Here is a 15,130-nt window from a genome sequence, read left to right on the forward strand (position 1 = left end):
ACATGGCATTTTACGTTCTGATTTTATTTCTTCTATCAAACAGGTGTTAAATGTGCCAAAACATGTATTAGCATAACATTTGTTATTATTCAATAAAAAAGTGGATGTAAACATCAAATTTAAAACTTCAAATTCCCGTTATCAATTCACTTGAAAACTATATAACCTGGGCACTGTTATCATTGCATTTTCCCAGAGATGTATCAGATGCCTTAGCATGCTCTGAATAGCCTACTTATTCTGACAAAGAAAAACATTGTTTGAGGAAGTGGGTCATATGTGTATAGAGATGTTTGCTGGAAAGGCCTGGAATCCCATGGTTCTGGTCTGTATACCACTGAAAAAGAAAATAAAAAAGGCCATAAACCCCCTATGTTATGATTTCAATACTGTAATAGTTACACAATACAAGAACTTCATTACCATATAGAAGAAAGTGGATGCCTCAAGAAAACAGAGTGGCTTGTTCGTCTTTTTTCTTTTAATCAGTTTCCAATATGTTGATATTCTTGCTGAAAAAAGTTTCTAAACTTTCTGTAATCCAGGAGTAAGCATTACTATCTCAGTACTGACAATGCAAAAGCTTTGAGATGCCCTTAGGGGTGAAATGCCCTTGACCTGTTGCATGGCCCTGGCAATGGGGGTCACAACCTTGCTTAGGAATACTGGATTCTAAGCAGCCAGCTTTCAGGTAAATGTTGTGGAATTTTATTCAAAACATCCCGCATTACAGCAGGACCATGAACATTATGAATGATGGACTGCAAATAAAATACACATGTGAATTATGCTAACTCTTAGAAATAACTGACATTCCCCAGTAGATGAACTAAGATGAGTACAACTGCATACACTATTTGCAGATACTTGAGAAATAACCCAGGTTTGCTATAACATCAGTGAAGGAGGCAGAAAATGTGGCATGAACAAAAGGGCCTACAAACCCCAAGTACAGGGTAATCCCTGTGTGATCCGTTGTTGGGGAGTTCATGGCCTTGGAAAAGTGGACTCAGGCAAAAGGCCAGTACATTTGATAGCAGGCAAATGCTTTGGTCATTAGCCCCAAGGAAAAAGGGGAAGAAGCAGAGCTTAGCACATAATTCAGAACTACTTTTCCCCTGTACATTCCTCATTTTTGTCTTCTAACATCATGCCTATGTGTTTCTCTCTTTGCCTGCACCTGTTACCCCAAGCAAGTTTTGTGGAAAACTTTCATTTTTTTTCTGATCCTGGATATATTATTTGGGAACCATACACTCTTTTTGCATATTTCACCTCATGCCTGTGGCAGGCATGTCCATTTCAAGGTAGAATCCATCAAAACCAGTGATGGTTTTGGCCCCAGAAGCCAGCTCCTTCATCTTTCTCTCTTACTAGCTATCAGCAACTTTCATAAGGAGGCTGGATTCTCATTCTTCTCCCTGGCTCATTTTAAAAGCCTCTAAGTTATTCTTGACAAGACAGAAACCCTGCTAGCATCCAAAGGGCAAGAAGAAAAAAAAAAGAGCAGGCAAGTCCTTTGAGGAAGAAATTGTTCACGAAGAGTAACAAACTCACTAGTAACTGCCAGATTTTAAAGCATATTCAGTTGAACTGCATTTTTAAAAACATTGCCAAATGTCAGATAAGCTTACTGATAAAGCTATAAACCACTGCTCAAAATGAAAAATCGTCTGTTATTTACCATTGCCTGGAAATCCACCTGTGCATTAACCAGAGCTTTTGCAATTTGTGCTGAGTTCTGAAAATGTACATTATCTGAAAAAGGAAAAAAAGATTGGCTGTTGAAATGTGTAAATACCACAAAGCATGAAGTTATAGTGCATTAAGTTGTGACCACTAATTATCAAGTGATACAGTTGACATTACTAAGAATGAGTAAGCATCTTATAATATGTCGTATGGAAATCTACCAAAGATCTAAGTACCGACCCTAATCAAAGGCATAGAAAGATGCTTAATGTTTTTCAAACAAAGTGGTTCTGGCTCTGTATTTGTACTGCCATTTGTAAACCTCACCATCTGCTGTTCCATGGATGAGAAGATACTCTACGTTTTGGAAATTCTTTGCTCTTGCCATCACAGTTGAATTCTGTTGAGCGCAAAAATGAACAGTTCAGCAGCTTCAATTTAAACTACTCAGTCACAGAGCTGAAAAGCTTTCATTACTTAATAGAACAACAGTCAAACAGTTGGACCAGCATAATAATGACAGCAGTGACTTCATATCAGTCCGAGATTATAATAGAAGACATACATACTTAGTGCCTTTTCTAAGGGCCAGTTCACAAAAAGCACAGCAATAGCCATGTGTCATTCCCTGAACACTGTAATTCCTGGCTACCCAGGCAGCTCTACCAAGGCAGTTTGGTATCGGGCATTTCTGTTCTTTGAGTTGGGATGGAGAATAGGTGCTGAGAACATGACTGAAAATCTTTAACAGGAATCTTTCCTCTACCTGGGCATTAATTCAGGCCTCTCTGTATCCAGAACTGGTATGTGTGCTCTTAGAGGAAGCTATAGACTTCCTATGGATGCGAAAAAACTTGCTCCAGGTAGGGGAAGCTGTTCTGACTGGTTAGTGTGCATATGATGTTATTATTAGAGAGCTAAATTTACATAAAGCAGTTTGCATACCACAGCTAACAGTACCAACCAAAACCTTCTTAGCATTTTAACCTCTCCCATATAAGTTCTTTCCTAGGCTAATGGTTTGCACTGGCAGAACCGTCTGACTTGTCCAAGTGAGAAAATAAGGATCCTTCAATTTGGTCTGTTTAGGATTTATAAATACAAATCCACAAGTATCTATGGAGATATCAATTTCACAGCAGTAATTTAGCTGCCACAGGACTGCCACTATGAGAGCTGGTGGGGCTGGTGGGTCATTTTCTTTCTTAACAGTTCTATTTGTCCGTGGAAGTGTGATTCAAGTTTAGGGCAGATCAACACAGGAAGAGAATTCTCACCTTGTAGTGCTCAAGATTATCAGACTCTACAGGAAGACCCATAAATCGTTCTGTGTAGATAGATGCTGCAATATTAAAGTAGAAAAAAGCTATAGGTAAAGAATGTACAGATATCTTTGTGCTTTCGATGACATGCAGCAAATTAAATTCTTATTTTAACTGTACCCATTCTACTTGGTTTCCTCATAATACACCAAATTTAAACATATTTTTAAAAATCAGCTGTGATGGTTAAATAATAAATGTCCTCCAAACCATCCTTGCAGAAATAGTGGTTTAATACTCATCTGTGGAACCAGCTGAAGGTTTTGTGGATAAAGATAATTTACTAATATTGCTTTATGCTATTGGGTTGAACTCCAGAAGTCAGCTGAATGAGCCAATGAACTGATAAAAGGTACATGGTAGAAAGATGACACAGACTATTTTTGACACCTTAAAAAGGGAAGCTGAGCAGAATTCCAACCTGTGATGTGTATGTGTACATACAGTAAATATGGATATATATGATTTTTTTTCCTATGGAATGGATATATGCAACAATTAGGGGAGCATGAAATGATACAGGCTTGCACTGAAAAAGTGGTGCAATTGCTGTTCAGGTCTCTGTTCAATGCTTTTTTCTAACTACAACAAAGTCTGTTAACAGATTTGACAAAACAAATGTGAATAACTGAACAGTATCTATCACCAAGAAATCAGTAGGAACAGCTATCTTTGAGCTGCCTGGGTATTTGTAATTTAACTAAGAGCTGTTATGAAAATTTGTGGAAAACTGACGCAGCAGCTGTCACTACCAGAACATTACTTTCTTTATGACCTTTCCTGGAAAGAGTAACTGACACATATTGAGCAGTCAAGCTGCAGTATTACAAGAATGTTATTTATTTAACAGAGTCAGGGCTTTCTGACAAAGAGGAGCTAGCATCTTTCCCTCCTGCAAGAGAGGTGATGGCCATTCTAATCAGTAAGGAATTGGGATTATTTACCTTGTTGTCCAGTTTGGTATGCTGCATTAGAATAATTTTGTTAAAAAGTAGAAATGACAATCCTCCCAGGAAAGGAAAATGACTCAATATACTCATGTTCCCATGGTTTATTATACATCCTTTACATATGTTAGCACTGTGTGCTAAAGATGTGTACTATATCTCCCAGATCAGCCAAGTAAGGTTCCTGACGATAATTTATAATAAACTAAGTAACAAAGAATCTAAGTAGCCTATCTTTTATCAAAATCCTTTATCATTCAATGAAACAGAAAATGTGCAATATCTGTTGTCAACACAGTGTCAAACAACCATATTGGGCTTAAGTTTTCAATAAAATAGAGTCTTTCTGAATGGCTGGCATTTCTACAGTATTCTGAGCCAAATTCTCCACTCTCTTCTACTTGTATAGCTACAACAAGTCCACAGAGGTCAGCAGAATTGCATTATAATGACTAAGTAGAAGATTCAGCTTGTCAATTACTGAGAAAGAAAAAAGTGATAAGTTGCAAATTTTAATAAAACAGTCACAGATCTAGTGGTTTTAACTATACATTGTCCGTGAATGCAATTTGCCTTGCCATCCTAACTGATCAGCTGTTATTAACTCTGACACAAAATGGAAGTGAGCGAGAGGGTTTCAGAGAAAAGATTATGGTCCAGACTCTAATCTGTGCATCTAAAAGAGGGTGGGGCAGAATTTAGAAGCTCTAGAGGCCAGTACATCCTCTGACATACTGGGACTACTTAAAGACTCAAATATATAGCATCCTGTACTTTTGCCCCTAACACAGTTCATCCCGATGTTAACATGATCTGTTTGCCAAAACTTACGACTCATGAATTCCTTCTGTTTCCTTCCTTCCCTCCTTAGTGGAGGTACATTTGTCTGTTTGGATTTTACAATGTGTTTTTAGCAAGATTCTTTAATTCCTTCTTGAAAATTCAGCTAAAGACTGAAATTGTGTGAGTATAATCTGCTTTAACTTACAACTTCATTCAAATTTTAATGCTTGGACAAATGTTTATAACTCTTTTAACTGAAGGAATAAAAGGAAAGGAAAAATAGTGCTTTATGCCTGCATTCTGGAAATAATTTTGTGATCATGAGTGAAAATGTCTTAAAAAAATCTTGATGCCAGTGAAAACATGAAGACTATGCTTCCTGTTCATACAGATGTTTTCCCTTTGTTTGCAAAACACCATAAATACAAGGAATGTCTGTCCTAACAGTCAGGGAAGGAATCTTTCCCATTTAACCAAAAAAATTTCTCATAACCAAGACTTCTTAGCGAACGACCATATGCTAAGTAAATGTGTTCAAAGTGCTACATTTTGCTCATTGAAAACATGCATACCATGATTCTTTTTTACACTAAGTTTCCTTTACACCATGCCAAAAGCTTAACGGGTCTGCAAGCGAGTATGAGTATGTGCCTCCCTTATTCACACAGTAGGGCCCTGGGAGTAGACTCCTGGAGTTGTTTCCTCTGAACAGTTTGGAACTTAAGTCAATAAACATAAATAAAAATATGTCTTATAACAGAATAACACAGGAGGTGTGGCTGAGAAACATCTAAAGAGAAAAATATTCCGTTAAAATAAAAATTGTATCAGCCACAACCGAGTCCCTCTCTTTTCCACTGCTGTTGGGAGATAACTTTGCAGTCATCAGAGATACTGGTTCATGACAGAGATCATCTGCAGTATCTGAAGTTGAAGCGCACTGTGATTCCATTACTGGCAGAAAAATAATTTTAGCTGTTTCTGAACTCAGTGATAGCATTTTAACAGGATTTTTAGGAGATCACTCCTGAGTGATAGTTTATCAAGGGGACTTTACACACTTGCTGTTACAGATGTGCATATGAAATTATCTGGGCATACCTTCTTCTACAGGACAAAGTCTGTTCCAACTGCCAGTTGCAGTCAGTGATTTTCAGCAAGGAAAACATTAAACTTAAGGTCTTAAGAGTTTACCTTGCAGTCTAGGTAACTGCAATGTCTTTAAGTTTCATATTGCCAGTCTCCTGCAATGATTTCATTTAGAAAGTCATTAAATGCTACATCTTGCTTTCCAAGTCAGTATTTATGACAAGTTTCCATACCATAATATTCCCAGCTGGAAACAGGAGCCACAGCCATTCCACATTTAAATACTCCACTGCCAGATCCAAGTGCCAAAGAAGTTACATACCCACCATAGGACTAGGGAAAAATCACAGACAGTTTAAAATTATTAGTGAATTATCACTTTGTTTTCTGAATCAAACTCACATAAATTAATTCCAAAGTAAATATTTTGCTTTGAATGCATGGAGGACAAAACAACAAAAGCTTTTTCTTTTTCTTTTTTTTTTCTTTTTTTTAATTATTCATTTTGAATGGATCCAATATGATTTCTTGTGAGACAGATTGGATGATTTTATTGTATCACTTTTTTTTTGTTACTTCTCCAACACTTATCACAGGATACTGCTCTTTTACCAGTTAGAATCATAGAAAAAATTAAGTTGGTAGGGTCCTTCAAGGTAATCTAGTGCAGATTATCTCAAATCAGGGCTAACTTCAGATTATAATGAGGTCAATCAGAGTCACATCCACATTACACAGCCTCTACTCAATCTGTTTCAACACTGATCACTGTTGTCAATTTTTTTCCCTAAAACTTAAAAACTTCTCTTGTGTCCATTGCCTTTCATCCTTTCAGTGTGCACTTCCAAATAGAGTTATAGGATTTTCCCTCCCTTAGCAAACAATTTAGCTTTTGCTAATGATTGGCATATTGAATCAACCCTATAATCTTGAAATTATGAGAACTTTAGGTTGGAGAAATTCCTCCCTACTGCCTGCCACAGTTCCTGTTATTTTCTGGCTTGATTCCTCAAACTGGGACCCAGCAAGGAAGAATAAATTCATAGCTGGAAGTTAGGTGAAGCAGTAAGTAAACCCAGATATCAGAATAGATCTGTGCAACTGTGCAGGGCTAGTTGCTGAGACAGGAAAATACCGTAAATAAAAAGCACTTTGTTTGTATGTCCATAGGATGTGGAAATGGGGTTGGAAAATACTTGTATAAGGTCTTTGGGAAATAACGGGTTACTGTTTACTTTGGAATGCAGGGAGGTATAAAAATATGGTGTGTGTCATGAAGAATTCTAAGGATTATCAACCTCATTAGTAGCACATGAAAAACTAAGGGAGATAAGCAAAAATATTAAGTATTTTTTTATATAAGAGTAAGTTAGTCCCTCCCTCTTAGACATTCCAGCTTTAAATGACAATGAGGGATATGCTGAATGAAACAATAATTCATACACAATTTTTCCAGCTCATTTGATCTTTTAAAAAATCAGGCCACAAACAAGGCTAAAAACTAAAGGATTAAGATCAGGCAGATAAACCTATGCACTGTAACAGGCAGAGAGAGTATTAAAAACCTGAATTGCTTTACTGGTTATTTAAGAGCTTTTGCCATCAAGAAGAGTTTAGTGAGTCTGAGAGTATGAAGCGCTGCATAGTTCATGCATACCTGCCAAAATGCAGGCTATAAATAAGGAAATACTTTTCAACTGCTTTCAAAGGTTATGGACCAGGAAATGGTATAATAAAGAGAAAAAAATGGGAGAAAAGACTGACAGGTTTGGCAATTTTGCTGCTATTTGAATATTATATCTGCTATTGGGATACAAAACTTTAGATATGTGAAATCTCAATTGGTTCTGGAAACACTGTGGTGAAATAATTTAATTTGGCCTTAACTTAATGTCACTTTAGAATTACTCACTTCTAAGTGTCCATATCACTTAATTTCACCATGCGGTACCCCATTTTATCCTGGTGTTATAGCAGTGTCTGACCAAATTACATGAAATATTAGTTGGTAGAAGCTTCATAGAAAGATTTTAGCAACCCTGCTCATGTTCTATCTAAGATCAGGCAACTTCTATAGTTACAGTTGAACTGTTTCTGGTCAAGCCTCTTACAGTGGCCAACGAAAACTAACAAACAAACAAAACCCAGCAAAACAATAACAAAACAAACAGTGACAGATCAGAAGACTTTTCCTGGCAAAGACAGGCAGTTAAAGAGAATGAAATATAAAGTCTTTCTGAATGATAATCAGAGAAAAATGAACATGTATAAAGAGAAAAACATGAGAAAATGTTAATGAGCAGCTAACATGCCAGTTTATTCTGTATGCTTTTTTAGTTAGTGCTGGCTGCTCCTGTTGGATAGCTGATACTGATTTACTCAGAGGAGTAAGGGTAGCTAATGCAGGTCTGGTCTCCAGTGCCCTTCAGCATTCCTTACAGTACTGTCAGTAATCGATGAGACCCTCAGGTGTTTTTTATCAGCTCATTCTCCTGTATAGTGTAATTCTGTTATGCTGAAGCTGGGTAGGACACAGGGCTCCAGTTCTGTCTATGCATTCTTGATGTAGCCATTCATGATGAACATAAGCAATTAAGTCAGGTGGTGTAAACATCTTAAAAATCTCTATAAAGGGGCCGTGCAGCATTTGTGCTGCCACTGAAGTCTGCTTCAGCTCTCCCATAACACCACTAGCAGGACTGCATCTCATTTCTATGAATGGTCCTACTTTGAAGCTGACAGCACAGGAAAAATAACCTTAATTATGCCAATAATTTATTTTTCTCCTCTTAGAATACAGTACTATCCTAAAATTTGTACTTTGGGTATGCTACTCTATTTCTCAGTGTGTAAGAAAGTGAAATCTGGCCATTTAATAATAAAGACTTGCAATACATCTGGCTATAAAAGGTTCTGGGAGTGTTACAAAGCAAAATACATGAACAAATCAAAAATGAAAAATAGACTGGCTAATTATTGGAATGACCCCTATAGTGTCCTATTTTTCTACTTGGTGAGGCAGTCAATGTACAGCCCTTAGACCCAGATTAATCCCTACTGACCATTTCTAAGCCAGCCAAGTATGCAGTGATTCAGAACAATGCAAGGGTCATATTTTCCAATGAGTTTCATAGGACTTTTCTCATTATTTTAATCTCAGATGAGAAAGGACAATACTTGAAGATTGACACCATGCCAATAAGTCCCTAAGTTAAAAGTAAAGCCAATTAAACCAACTTAGTTTTGCTTAACTTGAAGTCCAAACAATGTATTAGACATAAACTTTCCAAAATTCCATCTTGAGCTGTCAAAGATCCCTTTCCAGGTGCTTGCACTGTTGCAATTACATGTATATAGGCACCAACAGGAACTATCCCCTTTGGAATAACCATCAAACACTGGTAGAAGAAACTTCATACAGATTTAGGACAGAACAAGGATGAATTAAAATATTATACTGCAGGATTAAAGATAGATACAAAAATCCAACCACTTACCCAGCCCCATATTGCTATTCGCTTCTCATCAATAAAACCCATTTCTATAAATTTCCTGTGGAATAAAAATCACAGGAATAAATGCATTGTTACAAAAGATTGGTAATATTATAACAAATTAGCACAAATTTGTTTTTTCATGTTTCTTCCACACATTGCACCAATTTAAGCAAACTGAAAATGAGCATAGCATGTCTGATTTCTACAAAGCATCAATTATTAAATTAATAGATACTGCAGATAAAAAGAAAGAATTTTTCTTGAAAAAGTAAAAGATGTTGAAATTGATTCTTTCTTCATAATAATTTTTTTTCTAGTGGATGAGGACTCTGGCCAACTGGCTTCCTGGCAAAAAGTTTTTTCTTCATTATACTTAGAATCCACCTGGATATTTAGTCCAGACTAGGTTAAACATACATTATACCATGTTTGACATGTGCGTGCATCTATCTATCTATCTATCTATCTATATCTATCTATCTATCTGTGTGTTTGTTCATGCATATGTGCAGACATATACTCACATATATGCAGAAAAAAAGGTTCAAAAAGTATACTTCTACTAATAACCACATTTCATTTCCCATAGTTCTGCCTTCCCACAGGCTAGTATAGTTTCCATTGTTTTAATGCCAAAAGTGCTGGATTACCATTAACATTCAGACCTTATCCTTCAAGATACTCAACATACTCATTTTATGAGTTGATACTCTCATCTCTCAAGAGGCACAGTATCAACCTCTGAGATTAGGGATTCCTGGAGCAATAAGCTTTCTTTTTTTATGTGCCTGAAAAGTGAAGAGCATATACTGCTACTATAATAAAAAATAATAATGAGGAAAACATCTTCTAATGCTCCAAGTAAGTAATAAGATTGCAATGGATGAAAGGTGCACCTTGCTTATGCACTCAGTAGTCAAGCAGGTCAAAGAGAAGCATAAATATTAGGTCTCATACAAAAACTCCTGCATCAGTCTGAAGACTATTTCCAGAGCTGTATTAGCAATAGCAAAAAGCAGAGGATGAAGCAAAAGACTACAAAGGTTTGAGAGTGATAAACAAAATAGGTTCAGATATATCCCAGGACACATATTAGCCTTATTTCACTAGGACAAACACAAGCAACTGACAACACCCAAAATGAGGGATACTATCAGGGTGGAACAAATTAGAAAAGTTAAAAAATTATTCAGCTTTGTTATATTGCTGTCTTAATCCCTAAAACCCCATAAAAGCCCCTCCAAGGACTTCCCACTGGAGTATAGGATACTCTCTAAAAATCATACAACTTAAATCATGTGCTAGGTCAGGAAGATGGAATGCAATACGTTTAACTGAATAAAAACTTAGTCTAGGTGCTGACAGAAAACTGGAAAGTGTGAAGTCTGAGGTCACTTCTTCACATTCTGTCTCAGCACATCTTGCAACTGCAGAATCAGTTTAAGTTCCCTGTCTCTGACATTTTATGTCTGAGTGACAATTCAGAGTAATAAAAGAACATTCTTTCTCTTGAGATAAAGTACGCTGTTGCTGCTAAAAGTTTCAAGAAAAAACCCAGATAATAGATTAATAGAAAAATCTGATGATACATGGCTATTCTGTTTCATTTATCATGAAAAGGATAATGGTGTGTTTATATCATTGTGAAGGAAATGAAATATCACAAAGCAGAAAGAGGACGGAACAGATACCTTCCTCACACACACACTTGTAAATACAGGCAGTATTGTCAAATAAGTAGAGATAGATGTGGAAACCTGGATTGCTACATCCAATTTCTAGCTAAGCTGCTCAGAGTCAAGTCTGTTACTGGGGGAAAGAGGGAATTTACGGTTGCACCTGGAAATCTATCCATGCTCTGATGGGCCAAATTCAAGAGGCTAGACTAAATTCCCTATTCCTGCCTTGCACTCATCTCGGCGGGGTTCAAACTAACGCTTCTTTAAATGCTCACTTTAGCAATGCTGCTGCATCTGTAAGCTTAATAGGCAGCCTTTCTTTACAAAATCTGTTTTCGCTCCTTTCCAAAACTTCTGCTTAGGGAATTATTTTCCCTTGGAACACTGTTTTGATGGAAAGGAGTAACTGTTGGGGAACAGTTATGGGAGGACCTCAGATACTTTCTGTTGTACATAACTATCCTAAAAAAGCATGGAAGGCAAATTTATGACTAACTGAACTCTAGAAGGCTTGTGTCAGGATTCAGTTTTGCCACAAACTTAACATTTGACCTTTAGCTAATCACTATGGATCTTTGGCTAATTGCTATGATCACTGAGGTGGGTTTCCCCTACAGGGAAAACTTCACAATAATAGAGAATACATGGGCTTATTTCTCACCACTGACACTTGTATTTCCTTAGGCCTAGGTCTGAAGCCTCTGATGATGATCTCATAAAATGGAAGTGGTGAGGTCCAAATGTGGACTTAGTAGTATATGGACTTAATATGCCACACAAAACCTTGCTGACATCAAACACCTCAGTAATAATTTAACTCTACAAGTCTTCTCGTCTTATTTCCTGGAGACCTCAGCTCTCCAGGAGAAAGGTTGAGAAGTATATTTAATATTTTTTTCACATTACTTCTTGTAATTATGTAAATAAAACAGTTATACAGGGAGATACTCCACTTACTTCACTGCTGAGATTTGGTCCTCAACTTCATAGACTCCTAGTCTTCGATATACTGCATGCAAAATCTTGTCACCTTGATAAGCTGTGCCTCTGCCATCCACTAGAGCAACAATAATTTCCTCTTTGCTTGCAAGATAGGTTATCCAGCTAATGCTAAATGTTTCCTTTACATTCTGACTGCAAGGTCCTCCGTACCTGAGGATGAAATTTCACACATTTTCAACTCATATTTAGAAATTTAAAAATGATTACTAGATACTGGACTATAGCTATAGGTATTCTAATATTTTCTCCACAAGTATTTTGCTATATGGCTGTGGTTCAGAAAGCTCAGTAGACAAACAGTTCAACTACCATTTTCATATATTTATGAGATTTTGCTATCTAAACCACGTTTCAATCCTTTAGGTCTTATGCCTAAGGCAAATCACTAGTTTTAGCTCAGACTAAGGGGTGCAGCATCAGATGCCTGTCCTAAGGGGAATCCTTGGAAGAATCATGACTCAAAGACTCAATTCTTCCTCTCTCCAAATTCTTTAGGTGTAACAGCCCATTTTGGTGCTTTTCTGCATTTGATCTCCACATGCAGTCAGGAATGCCAAAGAAAACAGAAGAAAAAAGTACAGCTCCTTACACTTTCTGGCCATCCCCAGACCTTCTTTGTTTCAGTAGGGAATATCATGTGGTGTTGGAGCTGTGGGCAGAACACACCCCACATAGCTGAGCAATACAGAGAGACACTCCTCATGAAAATGGCCTAATGCAAATTACACATTTGGCCTGAAGGACACAACTGACTTAATCTTCTATTCTAAACTTCATTCAAACGTACTTAGCATTCTTGGACCTTTGGATAATCACTGGTTAATAAAAAATGATGTAAGGTTTATTAGACCCACTCAGCTCTCCTTTCTGCCTCTCATTTTTTTTTGCACCACTGCAATTTATGCTCTTTTCCTGCCTGCAATAAGTTTAATTCATGTCAAATGCTCTTTAGAAGTAACATTTGATCAAAGAAGCCAGTCCACATGGTTTAGGGGTGTTTGGTTTTTTTTCTTATTAACAAAGCTGGAGTCAGTAATTTCAGACTGCCTCATGATAAACAGAAGCTGCATCAGAGCTAAAAACTCCAAGCAATAGCTCACATGCTTTTACTCTTTTTCTTTCTCTGAGGAACTAGTTCTTGCCATGCTAAAATTAACATTAAAAATCTCATTGATTTCCATTAGGTTGAACTCCTATTCCAGAAAAATATTAAAATGCCCACCACAACAAAATAAACAGAACTAAGTAGTTTTGCTTTTCCTTCTTAAAATATTGCAAATGTCCTAGGTTTTGTTAAACTATGTTTTCTGACAAAACAACAATGTTCAAAGAAAGGAAGTGTTACATACACCTGAATAAGCAGAGGGTACTTCTTGGTTCTATCAAACTGTGGGGGTAGAAGCATTTTGTACCACAAAGCTAGAAAAGACATATTAAAATTATATTGTTTATAGTTAAAATTATTTCTCCAAGCATAATACAAAGTTTGATGTAAGAGTATATGGAAATAAATTAACGCAAACTACACAATGTATGAACCGTGAATCAGAACTGATGCAAGTAACTGTTTATATTGAGCTGAAGAAAGCTTTGAAGAAATAAAGTTCCCACTCTTAATCTAGCTATGCATAAAATTATTATTTCACTAATTCTAGGTTTTCAGTTTTCCAGGTGCCTAGAAAAACACAAGCAGGAATATAACTGTTGTTAAGATTATGAGAAATGAATTTTGGAAACTTTAGACTGATTCATTACCGTGGAATATTGTTTTTGAAGTCACTAGGGAAAACAAGTGTATGCAAGTCAATATAATGTGTAACACATGAACAGCGGTTTACATTTCACATTTTATTACCACCATACTATAATGTTTTTACACAATATTTAAACACTTTACCAATAGTATAAAAGTTTCTTTTAAAAAATTGCATAGTGAAGCAGAGATGTATTTTAACTACTACTTTACTGAGAGTTACCCTGAGGCACAAATTGGTTGTCAAAGAGGGCAAAGCCAAGCCTTTTCTTCCCAATCTGACAGGCTAACAAGTTAGTTCTACAGAAAGACAATATGTACTGTAACAAAATGAAAGGCAAAATATTAAAATGGTAGAAATGAAGAGTATAATAAAGATGTGCAATTCTTACTTATACCATCCACTTCAAGTTTTTTAATTTCTTCTTTTGGCAGTTTGATCTCCTGCAAAGCAGACTGCAATTCCCAATTGTCTTCCAATACTCTGAGCTCTAAGTAAAAGAAATGCTTGAATTATTAACTAATTTATTATTAATTCCTCTTCATTAACTGAGATTCCTTTATTTTGTGGTATTAGAACAGAAAGGAAACCTGTGAATTTTACAAGCAGAGTAATGACATCAACACAGACACTTCTAATTGGGTTTGATCATATAGCTAAATAAAAGCAAGGCACTGGTATTATAGTGCACAAATATTAAGATTTTTACATTTTTGAATGCAAATAATTTCCTTTGTGGCCTCTGAATGTTAGAGTCCTGGATGTTATGAAGAAATTACTTTCTCCTGCAGAGCCCTCATCCCAGTTTCGTAATACAGCAGGTGCTGGAAATGCAAAATTCATCCCATCATGAAAAACACAGTCCTATATCTCCTCTCCTGCTTACCACAGTAACATCAGTTTAACGTCTGAGACCCTTGGGCAGTGTGGTTAAGTGAACAGATGTTTGGAAATATTTCTGGGATAATGCAGGAAATTCCACTTCTTAAGGAGTTGTGGCAAACCCTTGCTTAACCACTGTATGGTATAATGCTACACAAAGGCACTAGACTTACCATACAACTGTCCTTGGAAATATATTACTGTATACTTTATAAACCTCTTTAGTTGTTATTTTTTTTAAATCTAAAAAGTATTAATTTTTTAAATTAGCTTTAAACCCCATTTGCAGTTCTATAATTTAAAAATTAATATTTAAAATTGAGTTAATTTCTAGCATAGATTGCAGAACTACATGTATTATGAATCCACTGGGTATTACTTGCTTATTTATGTGTCTTCCCATGAGTAGTGATGGATGAATAATATTGTACAGAATCAACATCTGTGACTTTTATCTTGTTTCAAAAGGAAAGAACCTTTTAA

General features: G+C 36.3%; 1 protein-coding gene across 3 annotated transcripts in view; it reads right to left on the reverse strand.

Moving 5' to 3' along the window:
* Positions 1-8: 8 nt before the first annotated feature.
* The window catches only part of LOC121093033 (prolyl endopeptidase FAP-like), a 44,500-nt gene continuing 29,378 nt past the window's right edge, over positions 9-15,130 (reverse strand). For all 3 annotated transcript variants that reach the window (XM_040604795.1, XM_040604794.1, XM_040604793.1), the window contains 9 exons: positions 14,157-14,255; positions 13,361-13,430; positions 11,967-12,161; positions 9,331-9,385; positions 6,067-6,166; positions 2,970-3,034; positions 2,020-2,092; positions 1,685-1,758; positions 9-337 (listed from right to left, as the gene is read on the reverse strand). In XM_040604795.1, the coding sequence (XP_040460729.1) occupies positions 236-337; positions 1,685-1,758; positions 2,020-2,092; positions 2,970-3,034; positions 6,067-6,166; positions 9,331-9,385; positions 11,967-12,161; positions 13,361-13,430; positions 14,157-14,255 (833 nt within the window). In that variant the 3' untranslated portion in view covers positions 9-235. The remainder of the gene's footprint in view (positions 338-1,684; positions 1,759-2,019; positions 2,093-2,969; positions 3,035-6,066; positions 6,167-9,330; positions 9,386-11,966; positions 12,162-13,360; positions 13,431-14,156; positions 14,256-15,130) is intronic.

The sequence above is a fragment of the Falco naumanni genome, chromosome 8 (genome assembly GCF_017639655.2).
Source record: "Falco naumanni isolate bFalNau1 chromosome 8, bFalNau1.pat, whole genome shotgun sequence".
NCBI classification, from domain to species: domain Eukaryota; kingdom Metazoa; phylum Chordata; class Aves; order Falconiformes; family Falconidae; genus Falco; species Falco naumanni.